The 17345-nt window shown below is 45.9% G+C and overlaps 2 protein-coding genes across 2 annotated transcripts; both read left to right on the top strand.

Annotated features, from left to right (window-relative positions):
- Positions 1-1755: 1755 nt before the first annotated feature.
- LOC135387543 (endothelin-converting enzyme homolog) lies at positions 1756-8457 on the top strand. The gene is made up of 2 exons (XM_064616695.1): positions 1756-2087; positions 6173-8457. The coding sequence occupies exons 1-2, from the start codon at positions 1995-1997 to the stop codon at positions 8420-8422; spliced, it is 2343 nt and encodes a 780-aa protein (XP_064472765.1). The 5' UTR covers positions 1756-1994; the 3' UTR covers positions 8423-8457.
- Positions 8458-10598: 2141 nt separating this feature from the next.
- Positions 10599-16892, top strand: LOC135387541 (endothelin-converting enzyme homolog). The gene is made up of 2 exons (XM_064616694.1): positions 10599-10812; positions 14607-16892. Exons 1-2 carry the CDS (start codon positions 10720-10722, stop codon positions 16857-16859), a joined length of 2346 nt encoding a protein of 781 aa, XP_064472764.1. The 5' UTR covers positions 10599-10719; the 3' UTR covers positions 16860-16892.
- The last annotated feature ends 453 nt before the right edge of the window (positions 16893-17345 follow it).

Here is a 17345-nt window from a genome sequence, read left to right as displayed (position 1 = left end):
TTTTACTGTAATTTGAACATTTTTTACGTGTATTACTCCGTAGCGGCATATCAGTAACCGAGTACAATACAAAATATCAGTACAGTACTAAATATCATTTTTTAAAGAAAATTAAGTAATAGTATGGCCACTGCAAAATAAATACGAAAAGCGTGCAGTTGAAAATCTTACCCGGTACCACCTCAGGCACCAGTGAAACACAGGCTGAAACATTCAAATCATTCTGGTACAACCTTCAAACACATTTATGTTCAAAATATAGGACGATGACTTGTCTTTAGGACGCGGTTAGTTCTAAAGACATGCTTAAGTCCTAAAGTCAAGACAAGAAGTCATAGCAAAGACAAGACAATTCCTGAAGACAAGACAAGTAAAGTTGTGCTCTGTACTCTCGCTATCAGACGGGCACTGAAAACACTCAAGAATGAACTCGTTTTAATACTTATTTAAATAATGAGCGCCTCGCACTCACTAACAAGGTGCGCAGCCTGAAGGTAGTATCGGGCAGCTATTTATAAAAAACAAAGTTATTCGATCGGTGCACTCGTCCACGAATTATTTAGACCGAGGATTTAACTCAGACACCCGGTACATGTAAGTTCACCCCCGCGCCTAACCAGCCTTACATCTCATATCCCACTGGTTATACATTATACACCAACATCCCGCCATACATGTATGACGAACGTGTATAACAAACATGCCTTGTCACACTGCTGTGTGACAAGGTCACACAGCTGACACACACTGTGGTGGTCACAGTGCTGCTGGTCACACTGCCCACACACTACCCATCTATGTCCCGTCATACATGTATGACGAACGTGTATAACAAACATCCCTTAAACATGTATGACCATACAGTGCTGGTCACACTGCTTAAACACCGGCAAAACATGTTTTAAAACACGTGTGTATACCCAGTGTGACCGTGCCGTCATACAAGCAAGCGCTCTGACTATGTTTGACAACATGTTGTCAAACACACGACGATGTATTTGGGCACTGCCGAAAAACGGTGATGGACAAGTTGTATAAACGGGCGTATTCGCCACGACACGAACGAAACGAAACGAAACGAAACGTGCAAACGAAAACGTTTGCACGAGTCAGTGTCAACGACATCGTGATGCGGGTGAGTTATTTTGCACGAATTATTTGTAAGTCAGTGTTCGCGACATTGTGTTGCACGTACGTTCAAAATGGCGACCTCTTCTTCTTCTTCTTCTTCTTCTTCTTCTTCTTCGTCTTTCTCCGCAGTGGAGCATAGCACGGGGCAATTGGCCACGGATCGTGACATGAGGGCCCAGTTAATGACGGTTACGTGAAGCGATGAGAGGATGAGATGAATGAAATGACTGAATAAAAGATGAGCGGGGGAATGGAATGACGACCTGACAATCTACCAAAAGACAGAATGGAAGATGCCGACAGTGGAACATCGTGGGCACGGAGCGGGACCGCTAGGAACATGACGCGTTGGGATGAGTAGCGCGAACAGTGGAGAAAAAAGTGTTCAATAGTGCGCACATGGAGCATGAAACAATCGAAAATCATCCAGTACAGGCCCGTCTTCGTCGTCTTTCATACATTTTGAATTGCGATGTCCGCGAATGGAAGTTATATAAACTCCTGGATTGGTTGCTGTGACACCGACGTGTGTCATACATCAGTGTTGAAGCCACTCCCACTGTAGTTGTATAACCAGTGTGACCGATGTTTGAACGACCCATGTTCGAGGCGATGTATAATCATACAAGCGTTTGAATCGAACGATGTTGTCAAACAAGAATTGTATGACCAGTGTGACAGAGCATAGCTTGGAAGAAGAAGAAGATTTGCTGTGTCTTGCACTCGTGATCGTGCCTTCTGTTCTGCCATTCGAATTTGGCCTTCGACTTCGTACATCACCCTTCACCCTCTCATCCATCCATTCATAGATCCGTGGACCGTTGCCTTTGGTTGTGTGCCACACTGACAAGACGAGTATAAACATGCAGGTCGTGGACTTCCCGTATGACAGCCATACGCAATACCAGGAGCAATGGCCCGGAGAACAAAGAACGAGCGAAGAAAAGCCGACATTGGTGAGTTTCTGCACTGATTCTACCGAGGCATTATTCCACAGGTGTTTGGTCGTGGAATACAGTTACAGCTATCGAAACCTGTAGCTGTGCATAACCATTCAGTTCAGCATTTAAAATTATAATTTCCACAGTCTGTTTCATAAAGTATTAACGGAGCATGCGCGAAACGGTGGCGTATCCTATCGGGACTTGGCGTTTGGTTGTCACATGCCTCCTAAATACTGAGTCAATAGGACCGAGCATATTTTGTAAGGCTCTAGTTGTCATTCGGCGTCCGTCATCCACATTATATCGGGTTGCACATTCCTGCGATAACAGGCAATATTCTGTGAACCTGTGGAGTTGACTTTTTGATAAAGACGGTAGTGGCATGTTCGTTCCGCATTTGCAAATCAAAGTACAAAAAGGGGGAGAATATTAGCTTGTTCCGGTTTCGGTGTAGACGAATGAACCCGCAGCAGTAGTAGTATAGTAGTGTAGTTTTTGCTCACTGCTCGTGCACAGATACCGGTAATAAACCGGACGCTCCATAAAGTACAGGTTATGTCCACTTAAACCTTTAGGACAAACGGGGACAGCACGTACATGGCTTTAGTTCACACCGCTATTGACAACCACTCCATTTCGCTGCTTTCCGCGCGGTGGCACCAGCTCTTTCTGGAAAGGCAGATTGCAAAGACAGTTACTTGTCATTCCAACCTGCCTTTACAGAAAGAGCTCGTTCCACCGCGGGAATAGCCGGAGAGTATGTATCATAATATGTATGATACATAGCCCTAGTCATATACAGGGTGTCCCAGAAAACGTGTCATTGAATTACAATAAAAGAACTACGCCACCTAGAGTCATGCGGTCAATGGCATTTGTTCTTAGTGTGTTTTTGCCACCTCCTCGTGTGAATGTCATGTAACGTAAGTTTAATTATGTAAATTTTTGCAAGCTTAAGTCGGAAATTTGCCTAGTAAAGGTCACTTTTTTACCCGACCAATGTGAAGAGCGTGTCTAATTTAGTCAAATTAATGATAATTGAAAGGGATATTCAGGAGCTCTCCCATCGGAAAAAATAGCCGAACATCATGCTCTGCGGAGGTCGCACAGAATAGCGCACGATGAATTTTTCAGCGCAATCCTCGTCAGTCCGACGAAAGGAGGTTGGAAACCCAGCCCTCCCCGACATCGCAGAAAGAGATAAACAGGCACGGCTTATCACGTCCGACTCTCGCTGGGATAATGCTTTCCCTCCCCGAATTTTAGGAACTGTTACTTTCTCTACTATCACTCTGTGGGCTGGCTTCGGGACCTCCTTTCGTCGCACTGAGAGCGATTGTGCTCAAAAAGTCGCGCGATCGCGCGCTATGGTCCGGTTCTCCGAAAAGCATGATATTCGGCTATTTTTTCCGATGGGATAGTTCGTGAATATCACTGTGAATTATCATGAATTTGAGTGAATTCGGCACGCTCTTCATATTGGCGGGGTGAAAAAGTGACCTTTACTTGGCAAATTTCCGAGTTCAGTTCGCAAATATTTACATAATTAAACTTGGAGGACACGACATTCACATTAGGAGGTGGCAAAAACCATTTAATAAGAACAAATGCTGTTGACCGCATGATTCTAGGTGGCGTAGCATTTTTACTATAATTCAATCCCACGTTTTCTGGGACACCCTGTATATGTAGCCCTCTAACACTAACCGGCCTTTATTTGTCTACACTGGGTCACGCATGGGGGACTGTCAATCTATCCGGAACGTAGCTTTCTCTTCCTTTGCCTCCTCTTCTTCCTCTAGGTCCCCGACCTAGTTCGCTTCGTGCTCCCGAGCTTTCAGTTCGTTCCTCCGCGAACGGTAAGGGACCACGGGCGCAATAGCGGCTGTTAAAAGGGTTCCCTATTCCCTATTGAAAAAAATCTATTCCTCAAAGCTTGAGGTCTTAAGATATCATGGGACATTTGGGGTTGCCCTAGGACCTGGAGACGCCCCAAGACGTAGGTGCACGACTAGGTCGCAAGAATTCTGCTTTAGGACATTTCGGTAGAGGACGTTTCGATACATAGATGTTTCGATGCACGGACATTCCAGTACACGGATCTTTCGAAGCGTAGATGTGTCGACAGGGCTATCCACGCACTGCCGCGTCGAGGACTGTGTGACGACACAACTATACAGGGTGTTTTTTCGATGTTACAGAATTTTCATTGGAAAACTACGTACCTGCTCTCTTAGAAATGAACTTCACCACATAGGGGCGTAGAGGAAGATCAGACGGGGTAATCCAAGATGCAACTATGGGACCTTGGGAAGCACTTTCGGATCCTACACTCTTAGAAATGAACTTGGCCGCATAGCACGCTCCTAGCCAACCACATTATCGAATGATATCGTTATCTGCCCGAATTTGCTGAAAACGGGAGGAGTACGCCTTTTTTGTGACACTTTTGCTGTTCATAATTGTCACAAAAAAGGCGTACTCCTCCCGTTTTCGAAAAGTCAGTGCAGCTAACGGTATCATTCGAGATGATGGTTGGTTAGGAGCGTGCTATGCGGTGAAGTTCATTTCTAAGCGTGTAGATGATGTCGGTGATGGTGGTAGATGGTGGTAGGCGTTCCCTCGGCCGTACATGGCCGTCTGGTTGCGGTACAGCTCATTCTTGTGTGACACCTGGGGTAGGGGACCGCTCCATCACGGGCGAGATATTTTAGACAACCATGTCCCAAACAATACGTTCAGGTCTCAGAGGCGATGCGTGTAATGACTACTAACAAATCTGCTATCTTGTATTTCCTAAGAGGCATGTAATTAATGAATTAATTCATAAATATTCAAAAACTTTGCTTTGTCCGAGTGGGTTGCGCACGCTGTCGTATACACGGGTGGTTCACGAAATATGAGAAAAGTTAAAAAATGGAATGGGGTAACCGTACACCACATAGCAGGACTCGATAGTGTTACTAGTCACCACTGGTAACACTATCCAATCCTGCTATGTGGTGTGGTAACACAAAAGAACTGAAAATAACGTAACGACAAAAACAGAAAATCGGCGCGGGACCTATCAAAGACGCGCAGGGAATCAAGCCAAAATGCCAAAATGTTAGTCAGGAATGTGGCTAGTCTTCGTTCAATGACCGTACCTTCGGAGGCGCCACCATGATACGACGCTCTTGGCGCGTCAGCGGCGAGTCCCACGTCGATTTGTTGCAATCCCGAGAAAGTTTCGTGTCGTATCTCTCAACCTTCTCATTGACATTGGGGCTCTAATCCTAATGAACACGAAGTTGACAAATTAATTTTACTAATCAATTAATTGCAAAATAAAAATGTTTGTAACACTCTGGTAACACTCTGCTGTTTGTGTTGTTGGTGTGCGATGCACCATTTGTTAGCAAATGAAGAAAACGACAACTTACGTGCATCGAGCACGGTCCCACTGTCATTCTGCGCGGGACAGTAGAATAAACCTTGTTCTCTGGTTCCCTGTCACTGGCCTGATCTGCTAGCACTTACATCACCATTCTGTTTTAAAACTTTGGCTCACTTTTCGTGAAACACTCGCCATACCTTCCAGTCTTGTCACATGGCACTGCTACGAAGACGAAGTCAGCACCGGTCTTCTCTGTATTGAATAGCAACTTCTACGCATGGTTGGTGTAGATGTCACTTCAGAGCAATAAGAGCGAACGTCAGCCGAGCGTCGATTCCGTCACCATAAAGCCATCCTACTTAACGGAACGAATGACAGCGTGCATGGCTCAGAATCCCGCCAGTTGATCCGGTGCGGTAGCCGCGGTACTTCGGTAACCGCATTATCCACAGTCTTCTAAGACACGCTAAACTATCAGTCGCACTTGATGTCACATCTGGTTTTGTTGCACTCTGTTATTTGCAAGCAATACGTGTTTAAGCAAATCACTCTTGGATGGAGGAAAAAATAAATTAACAAAAAAGTAACCGTGTATCTTTCAATAGCTCGGAGTTCATCGAAATTAGAGAAACAGGTCCTTACGTGGGAAAGACATTCAACCCGAAAAGGCCAGGTGCTTGTTATATTCTGATTGAACAAAGTATATTTTTCTTAATTTCAGGTGAAGGAGGACGAAACTTCTTACGCCTTGCTGGGAAAGGTACTCCTTGTGACTCTTGTTCTGGGGACGTTTGGAGCAGCATATTGGATTGCACGTCATGAATGGAGACACACGCCGGACGGCGAAGATATCACCACCTCCACCGCTGCGTATGTCGGTATACCCAAACTTCCGCCCAAGTACCAATTTCCCGATGCCAGTTATGAAGACTATGAAGACACTCCTCACTGGCTCACGACGTCAACGGCAGAGATACCTCAGACGACTTCCGAGGCGACAATGTCAACACGCATCACGCAACATCCATTCGCCGACAAAGTATGTGATACGGAAGATTGTCAATACATGCGTTGGCTTATTGACGTGTCCGTGGACACAGAAAAAGATCCTTGCGCAAACTTTCACAGTTACGTCTGTAACGGAGCTCTGAGGTCTTTATCTCACTGGTATGACCTGTCTACGAAATTCAATTTGGAAGTCATCCAGCGCAACATCACCTTAAATATTGCCAGGCATTTACAAGACGTAAAGGTCCCAAGAAGAGGGCAATCGGGATATCAAAAAGTAGCGGCCTTCCACCAGCACTGCATGGATATTGATAACGTTACCACGACTGAAGCAATTAGACAGTTTTTAAAGCAGCAAGGAATGACTTTTGCAAGTGACATGCAATTCGACCTACTGCATGCTATGGTGAAATTCATGTTTGGTTTCGACATTCCCCTGATATTTAAAGTAAAACCAAGCTGGGTAGAAGGCAAGCAGCTTTTACTATACATGAGGCAAGAGTACTGGGCCGTCACGGGAAACAGAGAGGCGAGGAAAGATGAGATTACGCTAATTTTATCGGCAATCCTTTCCATAGATCTCCGCGATCTCGCAAATGAGATTATTGCAGTGGAGAATCATTTATCCAATCTGGCGCAAGTTAAGTACACTGGCAGCGAAACCTCAGGAAGAAAGACGCTTCTGTTCCCCTTGTCGAAGTTAGGCATTTTGGTAAACAACGACACGACCCTGTCAGAACAGTGGAATGAAGCCGTGGAAGATAGTACAGACCCGAGACTTCCGAAAGACGTAAAAGTCAGTATGACAGTGAACGATGTTCATTTCTTCCATAATTTATTCGGCAAATTCAGGAATGCTACGGCAAATGAATTAAGGGTATTCTGTGCCTGGAAGATTGCCCTTTACCTGTATAAAGCTTCCTTGTTGAACCCATCGTACATTGGTTCGCCTGGTTTACCGAACGTTCCTATGTGCCTGGACCAAACTGCGACAATGTTCCCGTATACTGCAGGTTCGGGTTTCTTCTTTCCCATAGTGAACAGTTCGAGGCTGAATCTCGCTAGGGAAATGATTGAGACAATTGTCGACGAGATTAAGAAGTCCTTCGAGTCTTCACATTGGCTGGACGAGACAACTCGCGTTGGAGCTCTGAAGAAACTTTCTGTGCTGAAAAGAGATATTGGTTACTCGCCGGCATTTAGCTCCGCCTTGAAAATAGACGCGTTCTTCAAAGATCTCCCTGACCTAAACGGACCTTTCATCGAGGACTACATCCGGGTTCGAAAGTTTTGGACAAAGCACAACTGGAATGGAAGATTGAGCGACCCCTCCTTCGTGGATCCACGATACACGTTTCCTCTATTCTTCGTCAATGGTGCTTACATACCGACGCAAAATCGCATAGTCATTGGAACCGCTCTTTTGCTCACGCCTATCTTTTCGTATGGTGCTCCTCCAGAAGTGAACTATGGAACCCTAGGCAGCACCGTGACGCATGAACTAATGCACGGCTACGATACGTCTGGCAGGAATTATGACGGTGCTGGGCATTTCAAACCGTGGTTTACCGAAAAAAGTATTGCGGAATACGACAAGATCGTTCGTTGCCACAACGAGACTATTGAGAAAGCTCCGAAAGCTAGAGCTTACAAAGATTACCCCCTGGAGTATCTAGCAGACACGCTGGGTATTACGTCTCGGTTGAGGGCATATAAAAAAGCTTCGGAAAAGTCGCATGTCACTCTGGGCAACGTGAGGGATTTGACGAAGGACAAGATCTTCTACATTTCCACGTGTCTAGTGTGGTGTGGAAAGGAATTCCCAGACCCGACGCCTCGAACTCATCCGCCTTCGGATGAAAGATGCAACGTGCCTCTTATGAATTCACAGCATTTCAGCGAAACCTTTTCTTGCCCAAAGGACTCGCCAATGAATCCCTCGCACAAATGTGTCTTCTGGTAATAGCTCACTTCGTTATAAAGGAACTCTACACAATATGATGTCCCTGTCGTGCTTGTGAGTAAATTTCCTACAGGCCATCTCAGCAACAACAAGCGATGACGAAGGGGAATATGCTGCATTCCCTGCCATTCGCGGTGGGGGTTGGGTGGGGGGTATACAGCTGAAATGGGGCGTCACTGAACATTTGGGGGCGTCAGGGGGCTGTAAGGGGGGGGGGGTCTGGATAAATTCGCTGCGATAAACTCCCACCCGTTCACGTCGGCTGGTGTAATGCTTGGGATATTGAGAGTTTCGCGTAGTATTGGGTCGCAGCTCGTTGCGTTATTGACTTGCGAAGGCGGACAGTGCAGTTGATGGTACTATAGGTACAGCGGGTATTAGACGAGCTGGCATGCTGTCTCGGAAGCGCCGCTTGTCTCGTTATTGAGGAGGGGAGAACTGTGGGTGGTATTGTGGTGGCGGTGGCAACTACAGACAGGGCAGAGGGCCTGGCCTCTCTCTGATCATCTGCCGATATCGTGGAGCCTATGAGATATTGGGTAGAGCGTATTTTGACGTCAAAGACGTAAGTATGCGTAAGTAACGCTGCGCGCCTGTACGGCGGCGGAATGCTGCATCGCGGAATGCTGCGGCTCAGGCACTATTTACTCTAATGTAACACATCGTCGCCGGAGTTTTACTGTAATTTGAATATTTTTTACGTGTATTACTGCGTGGCGGCACATCAGTAACAGAGTACAATACCAAATATCAGTACAGTGCTAAATATAATTTTTTTAAAGAAAATTAAGTAATAGTATGGCCACTGTAAAATAAATACGAAAAGCGTGCAGTTGAAATGGAAGCGGCTGAAACATTCAAATCATTCTGGTACAACCTTCAAACATATTTAGGTTCAAAATATAGGACGATGAGTTGTCTTTAGGACGCGGTTAGTTCTAAAGACAAGCTTAAGTCCTAAAGTCAAGACAAGAAGTCATAGCAAAGACAAGACAAGTCCTGAAGACAAGACAAGTAAAGTTGTGCTCTGTACTCTCGCTATCAGACGTGCACTGAAGGCACTCAAGAATGAACTCGTTTTAATACTTATTTAAATAATGAGCGCCTCGCACTCACTAACAAGGTGCGCAGCCTGAAGGTAGTATCGGGCAGCTATTTATAAAAAAAGAGAAAGTTATTCGATCGGTGGACTCGTTCACGAATTATTTAGACCGAGGATTTAACTCACACCCGGTACATGTAAGTTCACCCCCGCGCCTAACCAGCCTTACATCTCATATCACACTGGTTATATATTATACACCAACATCCCGCCATACATGTATGACGAACGTGTATAACAAACATGCCTTGTCACACTGCTGTGTGACAAGGTCACACAGCTGACACACACTGTGGTGGTCACAGTGCTGCTGGTCACACTGCCCACACACTACCCATCTATATCCCGTCATACATGTATGACGAACGTGTATAACAAACATCCCTTAAACATGTATGACCATACAGTGCTGGTCACACTGCTTAAACACCGGCAAAACATGTTTTAAAACACGTGTGTATACCCAGTGTGACCGTGCCGTCATACAAGCAAGCGCTCTGACTATGTTTGACAACATGTTGTCAAACACACGACGATGTATTTGGGCACTGCCGAAAAACGGTGATGGACAAGTTGTATAAACGGGCGTATTCGCCACGACAGTTTTCGTTTGCACGAGTCAGTGTCAACGACATCGTGATGCGCGTGAGTTATTTTGCACGAGTAAGTTGTAAGTCAGTGTTCGCGACATTGTGTTGCACGTACGTTCAAAATGGCGACCTCTTTGCCTGCGCACATGGAGCATGAAACAATCGAAAATCAGCCAGTACAGGCCCGTCTTCGTCGTCTTCGTACATTTTGAATTGCGATGTCCGCGAATGGAAGTTATGTAAACTCCTGGATTGGTTGCTGTGACCCTGACGTGTGTCATACATCAGTGTTTAAGCCACTCCCACTGTAGTTGTATAACCAGTGTGACCGACGTTTGAACGACACATGTTCGAGGCGATGTATAATCATACAAGCGTTTGAATCGAACGATGTTGTCAAACAAGAATTGTATGACCAGTGTGACAGAGCATAGGTTGGAAGAAGAAGAAGATTTGCTGTATCTTGCCCTCGTGATCGTGCCTTCCGTTCTGCCATTCGAATTTGGCCTTCGACTTCGTACATCACCCTTCATCCTCTCATCCATCCATAGATCCGTGGCCCGTTGCCTTTGGTTGTGTGCCGCACCGACAAGACGAGTATAAACATGCAGGTCGTGGACTTCCCGGATGACAGCCATACGCAATACCAGGAGCAATGGCCCGGAGAACAAAGAACGAGCGAAGAAAAGCCGACATTGGTGAGTTTCTGTACTGATCCTACCGAGGCATTATTCCACAGGTGTTTGGTCGTGGAATACAGTTACAGCTATCGAAACCTGTAGCTGTGGATAACCATTCAGTTCAGCATTTCAAATTATAATTTCCACAGCCTGTTTCATAAAGTATTAACGGAGCATGCGCGAAACGGTCGCGTATCCTATCGGGACTTGGCGTTTGGTTGTCACATGCCTCCTAAATACTGAGTCAATAGGACCGAGCATATTTTGTAAGGCTCTAGTTGTCATTCGGCGTCCGTCATCCACATTATATCGGGTTGCACATTTCTGCGATAACAGGCAATAATCTGTGAACCTGTGGACTTTTTGATAAAGACGGTAGTGGCATGTTCGTTCCGCATTTGCAAATCAAAGTACAACAAGGGGGAGAATTTTAGCCTGTTCCGGTTTCGGTGTAGACGAATGAACCCGCTGCAGTAGTAGTAGTAGTGTAGTTTTTGCTCACTTCTCGTGCACAGGTACCGGTAATAAACCGGACGCTCCATAAAGTACAGGTTATGTCCACTTAAACCTTTAGGACAAACGGGGACAGCACGTACATGGCTTTAGTTCACACCGCTATTGACAGCCACTTCATTTCGCTGCTTCCCGCGCGGTGGCACCAGCTCTTTCTGGAAAGGCAGATTGCAAAGACAGTTACTTGTCATTCCAACCTGCCTTTACAGAAAGAGCTGGTTCCACAGCGGGAATAGCCGGAGAGTATGTGTCATAATATGTATGATACATAGCCCTAGTCATATACAGGGTGTCCCAGAAAACGTGTCATTGAATTATAATAAAAAAAAATACACCACCTAGAGTCATGCGGTCAATGGCATTTGTTCTTAGTGTGTTTTTGCCACCTCCTCGTGTGAATGTCATGTAACGCGAGTTTAATTATGTAAATTTTTGCAAGCTTAAGTAGGAAATTTTCCTAGTAAAGGTCACTTTTTTACCCCACCAATGTGAAGAGCGTGTCTAATTTAGTCAAATTAATGATAATTGAAAGGGATATTCAGGAGCTCTCCCATCGGAAAAAATAGCCGAACATCATGCTCTGCGGAGGTCGCACAGAATAGCGCACGATGAATTTTTCAGCGCAATCCTCGTCAGTCCGCCGAAAGGAGGTTGGAAACCCAGCCCTCCCCGACATCGCAGAAAGAGATAAACAGGCACGGCTTATCACGTCCGACTCTCGCTGGGATAACGCTTTCCCTCCCCGAATTTTAGGAACTGTTACTTTCTCTACTATCACTCTGTGGGCTGGCTTCGGGACCTCCTTTCGTCGCACTCAGAGCGATTGCGCTCAAAAAGTCGCGCGATCGCGCGCTATGGTCCGGTGCTACGAAAAGCATGATATTTGGCTATTTTTTCCGATGGGATAGTTCGTGAATATCACCGTCAATTATCATGAATTTGAGTGAATTCGGCACGCTCTTCATATTGGCGGGGTAAAAAAGTGACCTTTACTTGGCAAATTTCCGAGTTCAGTTCGCAAATATTTACATAATTAAACTTGGAGGACACGACATTCACATTAGGAGGTGGCAAAAACCATTTAATAAGTACAAATGCTGTTGACCGCATGATTCTAGGTGGCGTAGCATTTTTACTATAATTCAATCCCACGTTTTCTGGGACACCCTGTATATGTAGCCCTCTAACACTAACCGGCCTTTATTTGTCTACACTGGGTCACGCATAGGGGACTGTCAATCTATCCAGAACGTAGCTTTCTCTTCCTTTGTCTCCTCTTCTTCCTCTAGGTCCCCGACCTAGTTCGCTTCATGCTCCCGAGCTTTCAGTCCGTTCCTCCGCGAACGGTAAGGGACCACGGGCGCAATAGCGCCTGTTAAAAGGGTTCATCTTCCCTATTGAAAATCTATTCCTCAAAGCGTGAGGATCATGGGACATTTGGGGTTGCCCTAGGACCTGGAGACGCCCCAAGACGTAGGTGCACGGCTGGGTCGCAAGAATTCTGCTTTAGGACATTTCGGTAGAGGACGTTTCGGTACATAGATGTTTCGATGCACGGACATTCCAGTACACGGACCTTTCGAAGCGTAGATGTGTCAACAGGGCTATCCACGCGCTGCCGCGTCGAGGACTGTGTGACGACACAACTATACAGGGTGTTTTCGGAAAACTACGTACTTGCACTCTTAAAAATGAACTTCACCACATAGGGGTATAGAGGAAGCTCAGACGGGATAATCCAAGATGCAACTATGGGACCTTGGGAAGCACTTTCGATTCCTAGATGATGTCGGTGATGGTGGTAGATGGTGGTAGGCGTTCCCTCGGCCGTACTTGGCCGCCTGGTTGCGGTACAGTTCATTCTTGTGTGACACCTCCGGTAGGGGACCGCTCCATCACGGGCGAGATATTTTGGACAACCATGTCCCAAACAATACGTTCAGGTCTGAGGGGCGATGCGTGTAATGACTACTTAAAAATCTACTATCTTGTATTTCCTAGAAAGCATGTAATTAATGAATTAATTCATAAATATTCATAACCTTTGGCTTATCAGAGTGGGTTGCGCACGCTGTCGTATACACCGGTGGTTCACGAAATATGAGAAAACTTAAAAAATGGAATGGGTAATCGCACACCACATAGCAGGATTGGATAGTGTTACTAGTCACCAGTGGTAACACTATCCAATCCTGCTATGTGGTGTGGTAACAGAAAAGAACTGAAAATAACGTAACGACAAAAACATAAAATCGGCGTATCAAAGACGCGCAGGGAATAAAGCCAAAATGCCAAAATCTTAGTAAGGAATGTGGCTAGTCTTCGTTCAATGACCGTACGCTCGGGGGCGCCACCATGATACGACGCTCTTGGCGCGTCAGCGGCGAGTCCCACGTCGATTTGTTGCAATCCCGAGCAAGTTTCGTGTCGTTGTATCTCCCAACCTTCTCATTGACATTGGGGCTCTAATCCTAATGAACACGAAACTGACAAATTAATTTTACTAATCAATTAATTGCAAAATAAAAATGTTTGTGTGTTCCCCGCGCCGCTGGTAACACTCCGCTGTTCGTGTTGATGGTGTGCGATGCACCATTTGTTAGCAAATGAACAAAACGACAACTTCCGTGCATCGAGCACGGCCCACTGTCATTCTGCGCGGGACAGTAGAATAAACCTTGTTCGCTGGTTCCCTGTCAGTGGCCTGATCTGCTAGCACTTACATCACCATTCTGTTTTAAAACTTTGGCTCACTTTTCGTGAAACACTCGCCATACCTTCCAGTCTTGTCACATGGCACTGCTACGAAGACGAAGTCAGCACCGGTCTTCTCTCTATTGAATAGCAACTTGTACGCATGGTTGGTGTAGATGTCACTTCAGAACAATAAGTGCGAACGTCAGCCGAGCGTCGATTCCGTCACCATAGTCATCCTACTTAACGGAACGAATGACAGCATGCATGGCTCAGAATCCCGCCAGTTGATCCGGTGCGGTAGCCGCGGTACTTCGGTAACCGCATTATCCACGGTCTTCTAAGACACGCTAAACTATCAGTCGCACTTGATGTCACATCTGGTTTTGTTGCACTCTGTTATTTGCAAGCAATACGTGTTTAAGCAAATCATTATTGGATGGAGGAAAAAATAAATTAACAAAAAAGTAACCGTGTATCTTTCAATAGCTCGGAGTTCATCGAAATTAGAGAAACAGGTCCTTACGTGGGAAAGACATTCAACCCGAGAAGGCCAGGTGCTTATTATATTCTGATTGAACAAAGTATATTTTTCTTAATTTCAGGTGAAGGAGGACGAAACTTCTTACGCCTTGCTGGGAAAGGTACTCCTTGTGACTCTTGTTCTGGGGACGTTTGGAGCAGCATATTGGGTTGCACGTCGTGAATGGAGACACACGCCGGACGGCGAAGATATCACCACCTCCACCGCTGCGTATGTCGGGATACCCAAACTTCCGCCCAAGTACCCATTTCCCGACGCCAGTTATGAAGACTATGAAGACACTCCTCACTGGCTCACGACGTCAACGGCAGAGATACCTCAGACGACTTCCGAGCCGACGATGTCAACACGCATCACGGAACATCCATTCACTGACAAAGATTGTGATACGGAAGATTGTCAATACATGCGTTGGCTTATTGACGTGTCCGTGGACACAGAAAAAGATCCTTGCGAAAACTTTTACAGTTACGTCTGTAACGGAGCTCTGAGGTCTTTATCTCACTGGTATGATTTGAATACGAATTTCAATTTGAAAGTCATCCAGCGCAACATCACCTTAAATATGGCCAGGAATTTACAAGACGTAAAGGTCCCAAGAAGAGGGCAAACGGGATATCAAAAAGTAGCGGCCTTCTACCAGCACTGCATCAATATTGATAACGTTAGGACGACTGAAGCAATGCGACAGTTTTTAAAGCAGCAAGGAATGACTTTTGCAAGTGACATGCAATTCGACCTACTGCATGCTATGGTGAAATTCAGTTTTTGTTTCAACATTGACCTGATATTTAGAATACAAGCCCGCTGGGTAGGCGAACAGGTTGTGCTATACATGGGGCAAGATCTCTACATAAGATTCGCCGTCCACGAAGACCGAGAGGCGAGGAAAGAGACGATTACGCAAATTTTATCGGCAATCCTTTCCATAGACCTCCGCGATCTCGCAAATGAGATTATTGCAGTGGAGAATAATTTAGCCTATCTGTCGCAAGTTCAGTACACTGGCAACGAAACCTCAGGAAGAAAGAAGCTTATGTTCCTCTTGTCGAAGTTAGGCCTTTTGGTAAACAACGACACGACCTTGTCAGAACGATGGAATCAAGCCCTGGAGGATAATACAGACTCGAGACTTCCGAAAGACGTAAAAGTCAGTATGGCAGTGAACGATGTTCATTTCTTCCACAATTTATTCGGCAAATTCAGGAATGCAACGGCAAATGAATTAAGGATATTCTTTGCATGGAGGACTGCCCGTTACCTCTATCAAGAGTCCTTGTTGAACCCATCGTATCGCGATCGGTCTAGTGTTCCGGATTTTAATTGCCTGGACAGAACGTCGAAAATGTTCCCGAATACTGCAGGTTCGGGTTTCCTGTTCCCCATAGTGAACAGTTCGAGGCTATATCTCGCTAGGGACATGATTCAGACAATTGTCGACGAGATTAAGAAGTCCTTCGAGTCTTCACATTGGTTGGACGAGACAACTCGCGTTGGAGCTCTGAAGAAACTTTCTGTGGTGAAAAAACAGATTGGTTACTTGCCGGAATTTAGCTCCGCCTTGAAAATAGACGCGTACTTCAAAGATCTCCCTGACCTAAACGGACCTTTCATTGAGAACTACATTCAGGTTCGGAAGTTTTGGACAAAGCACAACTGGAATGGAATATTGAGCGACTCCTCCTCCGTGGATTCACCATACACGTTTCCTCCACACGTCGTCAATGGTGCTTACATAGCGACGCTAAATCGCATATTCATTACAGCCGCTCTATTGTTCACGCCTCTCTTTTCGTATGGTGCTCCTCCAGAAGTGAACTATGGAGCCCTAGGCAGCGTAGTGACACATGAACTAATGCACGGCTACGATACTTTTGGCAGGAATTATGACGGTGCTGGGCATTTCAAACCGTGGTTTACCGAAAAAAGTATTGCGGAATACGACAAGATCATTCGTTGCCACAACGAGACTATTGAGAATGCTCCGAAAGCTAGAGCTTACGAAGATTATGACATAGAGTATCTAGCAGACACGATGGGTACTACGTCCCTGTTGAGGGCATATAAAAAAGCTTCGGAAAAGTCGCATGTCACTCTAGGGAACATGAGGGATTTCACGAAGGACAAGATCTTCTACATTTCCAGGTGTCTGGTGTGGTGCGGAAAGGAATTCCCAGAAGTGAGGTCGCTAACTCATCCGCCTTTGGATGAAAGATGCAACGTGCCTCTTATGAATTCACAACATTTCAGCGAAACCTTTTCTTGCCCAAAGGACTCGCCAATGAATCCCTCGCACAAATGTGTCTTCTGGTAATAGCTCACTTCGTTATAAAGGAACTCTACACAATATGATGCCTGTGTCGTGCTTGGGAGTAAATTTCCTACATGTCACCTCAGCCACAACAAGCGATGACGAATGGAAATACGCTGCATTCCCTGCCATTCGCGGTGGGCGTTGGGTGGGGGGTATACAGCTGAAATGTTAGGGGGCTGTAAGGGGGGGGGGGGGGGGGGGTCTAGATAAATCTGCTGCAACAAACTCCCACAGTTCACGTCGGCTGCTGTAACGCTTTGGATATTGAGAGTTACGCGTAGTATTGAGTTGCTGAGCGTTGCGTTGTTATTGAGTTGCGAAGGCGGACAGTGCAATTGATCGTACTATAGGTACAGCGGGTATTAGACGAGCTGGCATGCTGTCTCTGAAGCGCCGCTTGTCTCGTTATTGAGGAGGGAAGAGCTATGGGTGGTGTCGTGGTGGCGGTGACAACTACGGACAGGGCAGGAGGGCCTGGCCTCTCTC

The sequence above is a fragment of the Ornithodoros turicata genome, chromosome 3, assembly GCF_037126465.1.
Source record: "Ornithodoros turicata isolate Travis chromosome 3, ASM3712646v1, whole genome shotgun sequence".
NCBI classification, from domain to species: domain Eukaryota; kingdom Metazoa; phylum Arthropoda; class Arachnida; order Ixodida; family Argasidae; genus Ornithodoros; species Ornithodoros turicata.
The sequence above is the reverse complement of the archived record's forward strand: the minus strand, read 5'-3'. Positions and strand labels throughout refer to the sequence as shown.

Bases quoted from the DNA above. Each gene is read 5' to 3' on its own strand.
- LOC135387543 (XM_064616695.1), top strand. From the start codon at position 1,995: ATGCAGGTCGTGGACTTCCCGTATGACAGCCATACGCAATACCAGGAG. The intron at 2,088-6,172 runs GTGAGTTTCTGC...TCTTAATTTCAG, and splicing joins GCGAAGAAAAGCCGACATTG to GTGAAGGAGGACGAAACTTC.
- LOC135387541 (XM_064616694.1), top strand. From the start codon at position 10,720: ATGCAGGTCGTGGACTTCCCGGATGACAGCCATACGCAATACCAGGAG. The intron at 10,813-14,606 runs GTGAGTTTCTGT...TCTTAATTTCAG, and splicing joins GCGAAGAAAAGCCGACATTG to GTGAAGGAGGACGAAACTTC.